This window comes from Thunnus maccoyii, chromosome 14 (genome assembly GCF_910596095.1).
Source record: "Thunnus maccoyii chromosome 14, fThuMac1.1, whole genome shotgun sequence".
NCBI classification, from domain to species: Eukaryota; Metazoa; Chordata; class Actinopteri; order Scombriformes; family Scombridae; genus Thunnus; species Thunnus maccoyii.
This window is the reverse complement of record NC_056546.1, coordinates 27505087-27521144: the sequence shown is the minus strand read 5'-3', so window position 1 is coordinate 27521144 and position 16058 is coordinate 27505087. Positions and strand designations below refer to the sequence as shown.

At 40.1% G+C, this 16058-nt stretch overlaps 1 protein-coding gene across 2 annotated transcripts in view; it reads left to right on the top strand.

Annotated features, from left to right (window-relative positions):
- Positions 1-16058, top strand: part of LOC121911615 — a 336594-nt gene that overhangs the window by 81497 nt on the left and 239039 nt on the right. For both annotated transcript variants that reach the window (XM_042433259.1, XM_042433260.1), the window contains exon 5: positions 5393-5499. In XM_042433259.1, the coding sequence (XP_042289193.1) occupies positions 5393-5499 (107 nt within the window). The remainder of the gene's footprint in view (positions 1-5392; positions 5500-16058) is intronic.

Sequence of the window (16058 nt, the reverse complement as noted above, 5' to 3'; positions counted from 1 at the left end):
CTCAGGTCTGCAAGTCACGTCTCTTCTTTACAGCAGTTTATCAGCCAGCAGCTTACTCTGCTCCAGCTCTGCACTCCCTCAAAAATCAACACCTTCAAAAATGTTTTCTAGTAGTCAACAGCAGAAATTTGCATGTTCAAAGTTCACCAAAGTTGAATTCAATGAAAAATATCTGCATGGATTTACTTGTACTTACTTGTTTAGCTGTTGTATGTTGCAATAATACAGTAATGTCTGGTGTTTGTAGAAGTCAGGGAAGCAAAAACTCTTTCTGTATGTAGGGTGAGATAAGGAGCATATAAGAGCGTGTTGAGTCTTCACAGTGGGCTTGCCTGAGAGATCACTTGTGCTCCACATACTACATGAAGGCAGAAAGGGGCAGGCTCACTGCAACAGAGCAAGTGAGTCTGTCAGTATGAAAATCAATGAAGTGGTTACAGCATTCTGCACTTGACCACCAGCATAAATGTTCATAGAACTAATGACAACATTTTCCTTCAATCCTAAACTGAAGTCTGAATACATAACTAGTAGGAGATGTCTTCCCCTTTTGGAGAATTTCGCCACCCACCCACCCATCCATGCTGAAAGGTGCTGTAGCCAGTCAGGCCAGCCGTGTGTGTTGCACCGTCAGAGCGAGGAATACGATCCCCCTCTACCCTCCTGCCCTCACTTCCTCCTCAGTTTCCTACTGGGGCTCATTTATTTACATTAGCGCCAGGCAGAAAGGCATCAGAGGAAGTCTTAAAGTAGAGCCACAATGGCCGATTTAAGCCGCCACCCAAAAGCCAGTTTTTTTTTCTTTTTTCTGTTGGCTAAGAGGATTTGTGTCTGGTCCATGTATCAGACCTCTCTCTCTCTCTCTCTCTCTCTCTCTCTCTCTCTCTCTCTCTCTGGGACAAAGTCACCCCTCACACTCGCGCTGAGTAAAAGTAGCGTCTTGCCACTAGCTGCCTGGCTAATGACATTTATCCGTATGGAAATGGAGGAGGAGGAGAAGGCTTTTGATGCAGATTTGGACACACATATACACCTGAGACGGGCAGACGTAAACCGGCTGGCTACTTTCATGGCATGCATGCTCAATGATTCACACATACCCACACACACACACACACACACACAAGTATATGCACACACACACACCCACACACACACACACCTCCCTTGCAGCGTCTTATCCCCTAACTGGCCACCAGTCAAAATAAGCCTTATTCTCGGGGGTTTATATTTTCTCCTGGCCGGGCTTGGCTAGGCACACTTAGTTAAGATGGCAGCCAAACAATCTCTCCTCTCCTCTCATTTCCACCGTTTCTTCCTTTTTAATGCCTGGATGGATATATCCCCTGTTCCACTGGCATGCAAGGAAGCCAAATTTCTGATTAACTCCTGAGACAAAGTTTCATAGCATCTAGGTCAAAAGCTGCTTCAGAGCGAATTGGGGGGAATGTCAGGCTTTGTTTTCAGACAGATAATTTAACATGTGGCTGAGAGTCAGTCACATCGCGTGTCTTTAAGAAATAAAAATATGTCCAGACCGCAAGGTTTGGACGCTGATCTAAAGAGGAGCACCAAGAGATAGCAGGTAGTTGGTCAAAAACCAAAAGTATTGTGAAACATTAGGAATTTGACCTGATAATGGTTTTAGATGAAATCTGTGGAGATCACTGAAGTAATCGGGGGCCATGAATATCAAAACCATAGTTAAGACATATCAGTCTGAACCCAGAAATTACAACGTGATGGTGGTGGGATGTCTCGTGTGTCATGAAATCACCAGAGTTATTAGGATACATAAGTCTGGAACCATAAATGTCTGTAAAAAAAAAAAATTGTGTCAATCCAAAAAGATGTTGAGATATTTTGAGATTTTAGCTGTCAATTCAGTCTGGACCTAAGTGATGGACCAATAGAGGAACTACGTGAAGTATTTTTCCACTATCAGCCTCCAGAAATGCTTTGTCACCAAGTGTGTGGAACTCTACTGGAGGGATGAGCAGCATTCTTCCAGTAGATATTTCCTCATTTGGTGTTTTGGTGGTGAGCGCTGTCTAACATGACGCGACATATCCCCAGGTGTGTGTGTGTGTGTGTGTGTGTGTGTGTGTTCAGCTCGGTTGAGATCTGTTAACTGTGAAGGCCGTATCGTATGATCCACATCATTTTCATTCTCCATCAAACCATTCCGCTACCCTTCGTGCCCTGTATGGAAGCATCTGCATTTGTTATCTTTCTCTACTCATTTATTCAGCTTCTACCAGTAAGTCACCACATTTCGTAGCATGTTTAGCCTGTATTATTATGAACGGAGTGCTAACGTGGCACGTATTCAAAATGCACGGTTCTAATGGGTGTAATAATGATGTACAGCAAAAATATTTTAGGGTTGTGTGAACCTCAGGCTTTATTTTTCTGCATGAAATGAAAATCATGTGGGGGGAAAAACAAGCATCTGAGACCTGGCTAGCAAAGCTTCGCCTGCAATATTTCCAGGTTTCAGGACAGTTTTACCGCATTTAGACTAATGCACTTCCCATTTCTGAAATTTTTTGAATCCAGCTTGCAACACTTTGAAGCCGGCTGTCATCTTTCCTGCCGTTCTCTTCCACATAGTATTCTTTAAAAATAACATTACAGCTCTTAAAATACTGTCAAAATGTTCAAAAGGCCCCTCTCAACTCTGAAATTTACCTTTAGAGGTTGCACATACACACACTCGTGGTGGAGTGGTGATTGAAAGTCTCTCTCGAAGCTCTCGAATTTACCTTTACAGGTCACACACACACACTCACACTCACACACACTCACACACACGTATGGTTGTGACTGGCTAGAAGTTTAGCTGGAGTTTGAGAGATTTAATGGGAGGTCGCTGGCATTTCAATAAAACACAGAGATGGTTTATGGTTCACCCTGAGCTCAGTCCGGTCACTTAGGTGCCCTATCTTCTCTGGTTATTAATTCTCCATCCCCAGAATGTGTGTGTGTGTGTGTACGCCTTCTTGTTGTCTCCCCCCCTCTTCAGCCATGTTGTTGTCTCCTGTACTTGCTCCTCTTCTTCCTCCCTCCTCATGTCTGTCTGGGATGAAGACATACGAGGACACTCCCCGGAGGGTGCAGTGCGGTTGTGGCAGCGCAATAAAGAATCTGGAGGTCAAACGTACACCCCGATATCCTTCACCCCTCTCCCTAGCACTGCACATACACACACAAACACACACACACACACATGCAGACAGGTCAAATGTACAACGCTAGAGTTGGTTACATAAACCAGATGGCTGCGGCTGGCATGAAGCAGCTACGACATCTAAGAGCTGTGTGTGTGCGTCTGTGTGTGTGCGCGCGTGTGTGTGTGTTGTAGCCTCTCTCATAGCAAAAACCACTAGGGACCTTGTTTGTTGTCTGCACCCCACAAGGGAAACACTGTCAGCTTTACAACCACACCGGATCACACACACACACACACACATATATATACACACACACACACGTTAGAGGATACTGTTATAAAAAAGGTCTGTGTCTCAGTGTGTGATGGTGTGTGGATTGAACTTTTCCACCTTCTCTGTGAGTGTGTGTGTGTGTGTGTGTCTCAGAGAGTAGTATTATAGGACCTGGGGGGCTTTCAAAACCTAGCAGATACAACCCAGAACCTGACACTGACTGGCACCATATCACTGATAGGACTCACACACACACACACGTACAGTTATACCACTGGTGCAGCCATCCAAAATGAACCCTTCTGTCCTTTTTCTCTGGGTTATTTCTATTATACTGCATCATTCTAAGATCACAGGAATATTTGTATTATCTATGTGATTAATTGTATAATTTCTACAAAAACAAAAAAATAAAATTAAAGGGAGACTCCTTTATTTATCAAGCTGTGTCTTATTCTCATATTTTTGTTGGTCGTGGCATTTGGTCATGATAACATTTTACTAAGTACATCTGTTAGATTGAAATTTGGGAAACGCAAAGCCGCATCGCCTTCTAGAGCTTTCCAAAAAAAAAAAAAAAAAAAAACTAAAATCCAACAGAAATATTCTCAAAGCTTGTCTTTTCAGTCTCAACAAATATAAACACACAAAGCATTTTGTTGGAAAATCCTTCAAATATGAGTAAATATGATTTTGTGCTTGTGGATTGATGCTCAGAAATACTCTCAAAGCCTGTGGTTTTATCACTCTTTGTAAACCTGTAGTAAACACAAGAAATTATACATTTGTAAATGTGTAGAAAAGTTTTGTGGTTGTCGGAAAAAAAAAAAAACAGAAATATCTCACTTGAATATTAAATATTGCTTGATAAAAAAGGACACAGATTAGAAGTAGATAACTTTCAAACTGCCAAAAAGTTACCACTGTATGACACATGCATTTAAGTGACAGTTAGGAATTATGAAAAAAATTACACTCTTAACTTAAATGTGTGTGCGTATGTGTGTGTGCATGTGTAACTTTAGTGTCATTCACAGTGTGGGACACAGAAGTTCCAGCGTGGGGAGGTTTACACACAGTTCTGCTTTGAATCCACAGTCTGATGCTCACAAAGCACTTCTATTTCCCCCATAGTCTTTGCTGTTCATATCATTTGTGCAGTAACTCATTCTCTATTTTTTTTTTTACTACAATCAAGTTTTATTTCACAGCTTTACAAAGAATGATATACAATCACAAGCTTTGAATAATTTCTCATAATTTCACAGGCTAAAAATCTGATTGACCCCTATTTAATACCACACAGATCCATTTTCAGGTCAACTTACCTGCTATGTTCATGCAAACACTCAGGTTTCCACGTGCTCTAAAGTGTGAGGTTGCTTCTGATTTGGCTTGTGTCCATGACAGAAATTGTAGCAAACATAATCATTTGTGTTTGCAAGTTTCAGAATTTGCCAAAAATAAAATGACAAGGTACACAATGCGCAGTTTTCATTTACTGCCACTGTGTGACTCCAGTTGTGGTTAATTCCTCTACAAATAGATCCAAACTCCTTTACCCGAAGACTGCAGCTGTTCCTGGAGTTGAGAGACACAGTTCAAGAGCTATGCTGTGCAGTTTGCTACAGATTTCCAGGGACTTTTTAAATGTTTTTTTTTTAACTTTTTTTTTTTTTTTAGCTCAAGGCAAATGTCTGAGATTATTTCTGTTTTGGTTTTTGGAAAGCCTTCCCAGATTAGCATCTCTCCTACTGGAGTGTGCATTTCCCCAAAACTCTACAACAAAATGAGTAAAATGTTATCATGACCAAAAATCATACTGGACAAAAAATTGGAAAATAAAATCCGTGTTGACAAAGATCTCCTTTAAGACTGAATATGTCATCTAATCATTGTGTGTAACTATAGCATTTTCTTTCTCTTCTTCTTTTTTTCTCTCCCAGTTTATAGAGACATGCAGACAATGAGCTGGGTCCCGGTAGACCTCATTCTTACAACAGGGGGGACTCCCAAACCTAATATCCACAACACAGAGCCTCCCGCTGTAAAGGTGAGCCTCCATATGAAAACATACACTCTTCAATCATTGCTTTTATAAATATGATACAGGCCAGTCATACGTTAAGCCAGCTGTATATCACATGGAGAGGTCACTGCGTTTTACTGTTGCACTGTAAATCTAGTGCAGCTTTATTTGGGCACTATATTTAGATGAACTGGGGTCAGCTAACATGAGGATGGCATCTGGGATGTCACTGTTTGTGAGGTCAATTTAAACCTACTGTATTTACTGTGTTGTATCTGACCATCATAAAATACTAACTCATTACCATTACAACTGCCCCCTGGCATCATGGTGACCAGTGTGTGTGTGCACGTATGTGTGTGTTTGTGTGTACACTAAAGACCTGATGGGTGACGGCATCGTTCAGCATTGCAACATAGCCTCTGGATATGTGTGTGTGCAACCATGAATGTCAAAGATCTTTAAGCCAATCCCCCTCTCCACCCCCCACCCACCATCAGTACACACACACACACACACACACACACACACACACACACACACACACACACTCATAAACACCAGGAAGGAGGAATGTCAGTGTGTCAAGCTGAGTGACAGCAACAAGCACATCAATCCGTTTTGACAGGTCGAGCTTATATCACTGCACAGGAAGTGGTACGCACACACCCACACACACACACACACACACACACACACATAAACACACACACACATAAACACACAGCAATAAATATATAAAACTTTTCTGTTAATTTTCACTACTACAGTACTGCCCAGTACTATACTATGGTACTACTTGGAATAGTAGTTGTATGGCAACACTATTACTTATAGTGAATTTTGATCATTCTTGTTATCATGAGTATTTGACTACATGTCTGTAATTAAAAATTCATGAATATTACACCATTGATTGCATGCTTGTAATAATATTACATTTGATTCATATTAGTAGACCGCTGGTAGATAAGAGCTGATTACACTGTGGTTAGGTCATTTTTATCTTCCTGCTGAATAGTCTTTTTTTGCAGACTATTCAACATTTTTCCTGACACAAGGTCAGACTGTAGCAGAAGTCTTAATGGGTCCACTCAGTTCCTAGTATTCGAGACCTATGTATCACCATGGGTTTCAGATCCATGAGTCTGTTGCAGGTCCTGGGCAACAGAGCAAGCAACAGATAAAAAAGGTGTTGTGAAACTGAAGAAATGATGAGAGAGAAGTGTTCATGTGTTGCTGTGAAAGCATCACTTTCTGAAAGGTTGTTCTAGGAAAAATGTAAGGGTTTTGGTAGGTTTTCCACATGTCTGTTTCAGTGAAGAGATCTTCTTCTAGTGGCCACTAGAGCAAAAATAAAAAGGGAGCAATTTAAAGGTGCAACACGTTGCATTTCACCATCAATAAATCAGCACTACATTCATTTTGAGTCATTATTACAACTGTTCTAACAAGCAGTTCACGTTGCTTTTGACACCATCTGCCATCGCTTGTGATTTGGAGGGGATTCTGCAGCAATGCTGGAAAACTTAAAGAGGACGCTGTATTCTCGCATGCAAATGGAGCTAAAAATGGCAGATTGTGGAGAAGTGTAAGACTGAAAATAACATAGAGATAAAGAGTGGGAGGAAACAACATGTGGTCTAATCATGACTTAAAGTGACATCTAAGAGTGCATCTTGCTGTTCAAGCCACAGGATTCCATCAATAGCAGTATTTCTAGGAATAGTGCTTCATTCACAACAGTAACTACCGTGTTTCCACCTTTTTTTTCCGTCCAATCCAGTTTCACTTTCTGTTGTGGCGCCAATTATACATAAACATCTGTATAAAACCAAACTGCTGCCTTCCCATTCCACATCCCTACAGGATGAAGATGAGGAGCTTTTCATAATTGGAAGGATAGCTCTGAACAAGCGCGGCGTTCAATTTATCTTTTTCCCCACTGCTATAGGTTCCTCTGCTCGCTCACCTTGCCTTCTCCTCATCCCTGTCATTTAGGGAACACTAATGTGTTAAATGCGAACAACAAAGACAGGATGTCTTGCCATTTTCTGCTTCCCCACTGTTTCCCACATCGCTGTAGCGGCTAAATTAGACCGAGCCAAACGGAGAAATTAGAGCGCTGAGGCCAGATGTGATATTTGTTTTTCACACTGCGGCGTTAGGTAGATGTTGAAAAGAAAATTAAAAAAAAAGAAATCTAACGAAAATCAAAACTGCTCCCTCATTGGATTTGGGACTCATTTTGATTCACTGACGGTGGCCAGCTAATCATTTGATCCTGTTAGAAGAAGTGAAGTGTTTGTGTGTTTGTGTGTGATTCTGCCAGGAGAGTTAACAGCCGCTGTAAATAGGCCGGGGCTCAGTGTCTTGATTTGTGCACAGTCGCTGCTGTGTGTGTGTGTGTGTGTGTGTGTGTGTGTGTGTGTGTGTGTGTGTGTGTGTGTCCTCTCACTAGCCATTTTTTCCCTATAAAAGCAATTTGCCCCATGCTCGGGCTAGGCAATGAGCAGATGCTACCATTGTAAATGATGATGCGAGGGGCCATAATAAAGAGTTGATAAACACAGAATTACTGCTGGGCCGTGAGCACGCAGAGAGGGATGGGGAGGGGGGAGTAAGAAGGAGGAGTGAGTGAGAGGAAAGGAGGGGTGAAAAGAGAAAGATAGATACAAACACACTCACACTGAGAAGGAATAAACATGTGAAAAGTCAGACATAAGCTACAATGGTGGTGACACGGGACCTGGTGATACATTTAACCAGTTTTATGGTTGACACATACAGTATAAACTGGAACTGAATAGAAATGGGTAAGATCTTTTCAGTGTCTGCCATTCTCATACAGGTCATCAGAACATTGTGTCAAGCAGTATAATCAGTCAGCTCAGTGGCCTTTCAGACATGATGGAAATGTACCATTATTTTCTGATTTTTGGATGTGCATGGACATGTGCAATGTGTGTGCTAATGTGTAACAATTGCTATTAAAAAAATCACCATGACCAAACCCTCTATCTCCTTCATGTGCCCATTAAAGAACTACTCCACTGATTTTACACATAAGGACCAGCGTACTTGTCATGACGGTGCTACTCAGCCAGTGGAAACCAGTGTAATGTCTTCTGTGGTTCTGGAGGAGCCAAAGAAGAATAGATCTCTGATGATCATCAGGGTTATGTTGGGCTTGAGAAACAGAAAGATGTAGGTGTGGGTGTGGAGCAGGGAGAGTCTAAGAAAGACTGGGACATTGGTTACATTAGTAGGATCCACAATCCGCACTGAAAGTTAGGATATCTTGGTCTTTTAGAATCTGCATCTTGAGAGTCACCTAACTTTATGGGAGTGCAATACTAAATTGATGGTGTACCCCTTGGAGTCCAGTGCACACAGTAGACTTAATGGAAGCTTCATTACAAAATATGCCCAGAGACACAGTGAGCAACCAGTGTTCCTATACTGGAATAATGCTGCCTGGCCCCAAGTTTACCATGAAAGCTTTGGAAACCAATGACAGCCTGTGGCAAAATTCTGACAGTGTCAAAAATTTAGGACCAAATTCTCACAGTGCAACTACTGCAGTGAGCCATGTCGATGAAACAGTCAAGCCATCAGCTGTGACCACTGTGCTGGTAATCCAGCCTTTGCCAGCCTGATATATACAGTAGATTTGCAACATACATATGAGCTCATACTGGCCATTTATTATAAATGTCAGTGGTCTACCTCCAACATGATGGAAGTAAAACCATTTGTATGATTACATTATAATGCATAATACTTACTTTTACAGTGAATTTCACATAAAGATGGATTGCTGAAATGTTTTGTCAGTGTCATACTTGTACAATTTATACACACCATGAAAAGACACAACAGGAAGAGCATACTCTTGAGTTTTAAAATGGTCGAATACCACATAGTTGCACATATTAGTCACAGTATATTGGCTATCAGCAGCTTTAATTCAAATGTATTGGATCTAATACGCATTATTGGCCTTGATAATCCAACTCTTCTTCCTATCACATGTCTGTCCCAGTCTTTCCTGTTTTTTTTCTTTTTTCCCGTGGCTAGAGGACTGTTTTGATGCCACTGTGCACCAAGTGCCTTATAAATGCTGTGACCCCTGACTCATAGGGGACCTATAAGTGTGTGTGTGAGAGCGAAGCTATGTCCCCGGGATGTTAGTCAAAGGGCTGCGATGTGAGCCCTTTGAAGAGCCTGTTCACCATGTAGTGTATTTTTCTTCTCCCATCGCCAAAACATCTCCCATTCCACCCGGCGTTTGATGTTTGTTGGACATTTTGCTCAACAAAAAAACAACAGCACACACGCACGCTCTCAACAAACACACACACTGAAAGTGCGAGCGCTTTTGCGGACACACACATGCATTCTTGAAAACCTCCTTAGAGAGGAGTAAGAAAAAGACTGAGAGAAGAGAGAAGAGAGGGAAGGCGAGGGGAGGAAGAGAGAATGAAAGATGAGGACAGAGAGCAAATGCGATGAAGATTAGGAGGGAGAGAGAAAGACGGATAGCTAGAGAGAGAAAGAGAGAGAGAGAGAGAGAGAATCTCCTCCCTTCGGCAGCAGTGCTGGTGTCTCTTTCATGTCTTCCATGCTTGGATCTGAGGCTGTGTCTCCCAGCTGGGCCTGGTGTGCATGTGTGCAGCTAAGTGCTGGCTAATTTCCCCTCGGATCTCCCAGCCGTAGCCTCTGATTTCCCCCAACCACCCCACCAACACCACTACCTCCATTCCCTCTGTCTTTGTGAAGGGGGGCTTGGCAGAGGGGAGTTGGGGCAGTGATGGCCAGTGAGGAACAGAGTCTACACAATAGTACTCTACAATGAGATAAAGACTGTGTTATGTTACCAGAAAGCCAAAAAAAGAACCACACCACCAACCTCCTGCTGGACCTGCTGCAGTTACATCTAATATTTGTGGCAATTACACGATGCTTATGTAAGGAGTTATTGATCAGGAATCAATATGACTAGGAACTCAAAAGTGTGTGATAAAAACATCAGATATAAAAATTCTAAACTAAACCTTAAATGTATTTTTTAAATCACAGCAACTAAATTTGATATTTTTCTCAGAATGCGTAACAAGGCACTGTGTCCTTCACACACAGCAGGTGGCGCCAAAGTGCAACTGCATGTGTGGATTTTTAAGTTGAGGAACTCATTGCGGGTGGAACTTTGTTGTGGCGCTTTTCTATTGCTCAGTTCAAAGATTTGTCAATCCCTTCCAGTCAGCTTCTTTTGAGAGTGCACATAAGAAGAGAGCCACAGTAATTGCTTTTTCATTTGTGACCCTAAATATCTTTTGCATTTTAAATCAACAAACTTTCAACCATAGGAACTCTCTTCCAATATAACTTTCAACAGAATCCCCCATTGTACAGATGGTGAACTGTTTCTGACTAACAACTTGTTGATGGTATGCACTGAAACTATCGCAAACGCCAGGAAGAACATTAACTGTTTCATGCTACTACTAATAAAGGTAACTGATTCTGGTATTATTACAATTTATTGTATTATTATTATTTATGCCTGAGAGATGCACATGAACTAGCTTAAACATAAATGTGGTGTAAAATAACCTATAGCACTTACAAGTGTTGAAAGATTTAATGAAAAAGGTGTAGTGTGGTGGCGTTAGACGCAACCCCAAATGGTGAAGTCTGCAGTTCTGACTTTGCACACACTTTATATAGATTTGACTACGTGTAACCACTGGTAGGGACAAACCCTCAGAATGACTACTCGACTCTGCAGTTCCCCTCAGCTCTACACAGCTTTTTGACAGTCTTTTAGAGTCAGCTCACTGTTTTGCTTTCATCACCCGCAGCTATCGTTTTGGTTCAGTCAAGTGAACATAATGGAGCAGCTAAAGAGCCAGATATTTCTCTTAGGAATTGGTTTGAACCAAAACAGAGCTAAAGGAAGAGCGAGTATTGGACTCAAATGTATCAGGTGGACACAAACACGACTCCATGAATACTAATGATGCTAATGTTGCTCTGTGTCTACTGGATTTGTAAATAGGCAACTGTTTGCCAAGCCAAGAACTTTATGGTTAGGTTTACATTCCACTGCCCCCAAGTGCCAAAAAACAGGACAAGGTTCAAACCTAGTATATGGCTGGACTGTGTATGGTCAATGTGCGAAATTGTGGCCAATTTGTTACAAGGATAGTCAGTGATTGTGTCTATAATGAGAATTCTTGGATATTAAATGTTCATCTGCAATTTTCTGCAGTGGTCCCAGTAGAATTTGTTGTTAAAGTGTACTGAAGTAGCATATCACGTGACATGGTTAAGCTACAGTTGGGTAAAAAAAAAAAGTGTGCAAATGCAGCTGCAAGTTGCAATACTTTCCTCTCATATCTTGGGATGTGTAGGAATATTACTACTTTTAATTAAAATAACCTCATCTGGGCACCACCTCCTTAAGGATTATGTCCAGAGTAAACATTAAACCCTGACTTCGGTTCTCAGTTTGATAAATTATAACCATAAGCTCTTTTCAAAGCAGTGACCTCTATTTTTCTTTGTTCAAAGAAATCACAACGACAACTTCTTAGGATAAATCAAGATATTTATTAATAGCTTAACATCTTGAGGACACATGATAAAGCACAAGATCATTTAAAAAAGAATAACAATGCCTTTAAATGTTAATGAAAATAAAATAAAGAAAATTGTTGAGAAATAGTGTCTCGAAGTGTGTGACTCAAGGCTAACATATTTCAACAGGAAATGCTAAAGGGATTGTCTCTAAAGAAATGATTTGACATCAACCCTTAATCACAAAGCCATGTTAGGCCTTATGGGTGGTGAAGATTCGTCGTAGTTGATGTCATCTCTTTGGGTTGAGCGGTAGTTAGCAGGGGTGTAGAGTCACCAGTGATGTTTGGTAGTTGCACAGCCCGGATTGAATCTTGGGCTGTGGGCTGTGCCTCTTTGTGGAGGCAGTGGTGTTGCCACTGGTGAAGAGGAGTCAAGCCTTGTTTCAGGCTGCTGTGAAAGAGTCTCTGTTGGCTTAACTCCTGGTTGGCTGACTGCAAGCATGCCGAGATCCAGTTTTAAGTGCTGCTTTCTTCTTCAGAGCGATGTTTCAGTTTGAGATTAGGGTTCAGGCTTTGGCTGGCTTTTTCTAATCTTAATTTTATGCCGAATAAAGTTTCCTGACTATACTCAAATCTTTATTCGGTAGTGATGTAAACTTCAAAAATGAAATACTATACATGGAAACACAGGACTTAATGTTACAAATAAAATAAAAACAACTGAACTTGTTTCAATAAAAGGTATATAGTCAAAAAACTAAGAAAAGAGGCGTCTTAATAGAAGAATTATGTGTTGGCTCATGAGTTTCTGGAGACCAGCTCAACTGAGCTCAGTCAAAACTTTGTATTTATAATTCTGGTCAGATCGATGGAGTTTTGGGTGTGTTTTGGATGTTTTTGTGCCAAATTAGTGATGAATATTCAATTTCTTTGTTCTGGGGAACTCCTAAGGTGTGGCAGACTTTGACTTGAGATAGTAAATTATGTATGGATTGTCTGGATACTTCATGTCACATTGTAAATGTCTATTGTAAAACCATTCAGAAAAAGAGTTCAGCATTGTACATTAATTTCACAATAATTCAATCCTCCCTACCAACATACCAAACATTTACATTCATATTAAAGCTTCTCATGATGTTTAGACATTCAACCATCATTCAACTTCTCAAACCATCTACACATCTCAAACCACCTACACTGAAATAAAAGTTTATGGTGAATGAAATAAAGTTAAAGCAACAATTACGTGACTAGATAAACTTTCAGAAACATTATTTCAAATATAAATTCAACATGACTATTACTTAATAATATAAAAACATTCAAATATGACTATTATTTCCTAAGAAGAGAAAACATTCAACCTGAAATTCTTCACATGTTATATTTTACATATAATTTCTATTACTTCAGTAACTTCATTCTTTCAATACAACTGCTTACCTAATTTAACTATTAAAATGTGATTGTCTATAATTATAAGGTTAATAAAAGCCAGCAAGTTAAAAAAAAAAGTTAAACACTTAGGTGACTTTAAAAATACCATTGCATAGTTACGATATAAACATTCATTAACTTTTAACAGGAGAAAATTCTATTTGAAGTTCTAATCTTATCACTAGAGGGCAGTATTGTCACATGTAGTAAAAATGTAATAAAATCAAAATTAATATCTCCTCAACAGATTGCCACGCAGGTACCAAAGTTCTACCAGTCTTCATGTATTTCTATAACAAACAACTTTACATGGTTTACATAATGATTAGATATTTGATTCACACAAATTCAGATTTGGCTCAGATTTGTAATGAGGCTCAATGAACATCCGCCAGGAATGTTAGAGTTTTATGACCCCAAAGGTCATATATGCTTTTAGTTCAGGCCATAATTTAGTTATTGGTCAGAAATGGTCTCTCAGGAGGTCTGTTCAATCTCCATTTTGTCACAGTGTTTGAATTTGGTCAGTGTCATGTTGTCAGACCCCCCACTTGACAAAGAGGTTAGTTCAGGGGTCCAGGGTGAGGCACTTAGCCATGTCTCTGTGCACTTCACTCACCTCCTCAATTTGAAATTAAAGAAAGGTTATTTATCCCATGAAATTAGGGACAATGCCCCAATGTGTCCTACAGATGTTTGATTTGAAAGAGAACTTCTTTTAATTATAATTATAACTATTCTAATTATCTGTTAACTCCCCCTGCTCTTTCGTCTGTTCATCTGTGATGTCTGTAAACATATGGTCTCATCCATACCAGTGGCGGCTGGTGACTCAAAAAATTGGGGAGAAAAGGAGGAAAACCAACACATAGCATCATGTTATTTTACACTCGTTGGCTACTTATCACTACTTTCTTATGTTCAAGTTACGTTTTGTTCTTATGTTCAAATGCAGGGCTGTGCAGAGACCTTTAGAGGGGCAGGTGCTCAAAGTTACAAAGGGGCACATGGAACAAGATTTTAGAACACCATACACCAACATAATTTATAGCATAACCTGTTGATTTAACCCATATTCAAACAGAATGTAACATGGAATCTTACAACAAACTGTGTCAAACTGGGGGGCAATTTTACATGCCATTCACTGAATGGCGTATAAAACAATTCGCTTTCAGAAACAAAAACCCCTGAGTGGTGACATTTAGCATTTATTGTTTCTAAACAAAGAACCACTCATTAAAACCCTTGAATAGTTCAGAATGAGTCATTTTACCAACAAAGTTAAACAAAGCTTACTTCAAGATTAATGTTCTCATTAAAAACAGACAACATATCACATGATTTACATGTGTTTCTTATATATTTCCTTAGTATACAGAAATAAAGTACCATGAAGCTTATAATCTGATACAGGTATAGATCAGTGCTGAATACTAATCACGCTAAAAGCATTCACAGATCTAAAAGTGTAGGTTCACATCAAAAAGTATTAATGCATGTATCAAATACATGAGTTACACACTCTTATCTATGTGCATGACATACAAAAAACGAACATTTTAACACTGTTGTTCTTCTAGTAACTTTTAGTATTTAAAAAGTCTTAAAAAGTTTATTACTCAATACATGGCTCAGCTTAAAAACGAACAAGAATGAAAAAATACTCACAACAAGCAGCCAGACCTCCTGCACACTCATTCACAAATCACACGACATCAACAGGTGACTGAACATCCACTCAATAAAAAACTGGATAAATTCCAAATGAATCAGATTCTTTCCATGTGAATCCAGACAGCTCACTGTAACTCTTCAACAGCCTCAGAGAGGCTGTCAGTTAGTGAGTCAGTCGGTGAGTCAGTGACAGACAGACATTCAGGGTTATAGGGCTGGTCCGTGGCTGGTCCAGCCAAAAAAAATAAAGGCCGCTTTAAATATTATAGGAGGCTAACTTCTGCTGAAATGCTAGCTAGCTGAAATATAGCAACATTACATGGGACCTTTTGGGAATTTTGGGTCTGATATCCTTTTGGCTTGTCATGTTCTAAAGGGCCCCAGCATTTCAAAAGCTTTTACAGTTCCTAACAAGGAAACTGCACAGAATGACAGAATATGTCATTTTCCAGTCCTGTAAACCAGAGTTGCTCCACCTTTATTTCTAACCCATGGTGCCTCTGGTAGGTTTCCAAATTGTCTTGACCAAAGAAATTTAGAGGATCCATTCTCTCTCAAAGAGAGACACATTTAATGTGTTGAAATTGATATTAAGACTATGATAACTATAATATATAAGAGTACATTTTTTGCTACCTCACATAACTCCAGGTTGACAATTTGAGCTGTAACCTGTGTGGACACTCTGGAGTCAGAAGGGCTGAAAAGCCAGTCAGTGCTTATTCTTATGTGTGTGTGTCATTTATAGATACATGTGTGGTTCAAATGTATCATATATATATATATATATTTTTATAATAAAAATTCCCCCTCTCACCCCCCCCCCCCCCAAGCTCAGGTCCTCTACCAGAGGCCTGGGAGTTTGAGGGTTCTGCGCAGTAT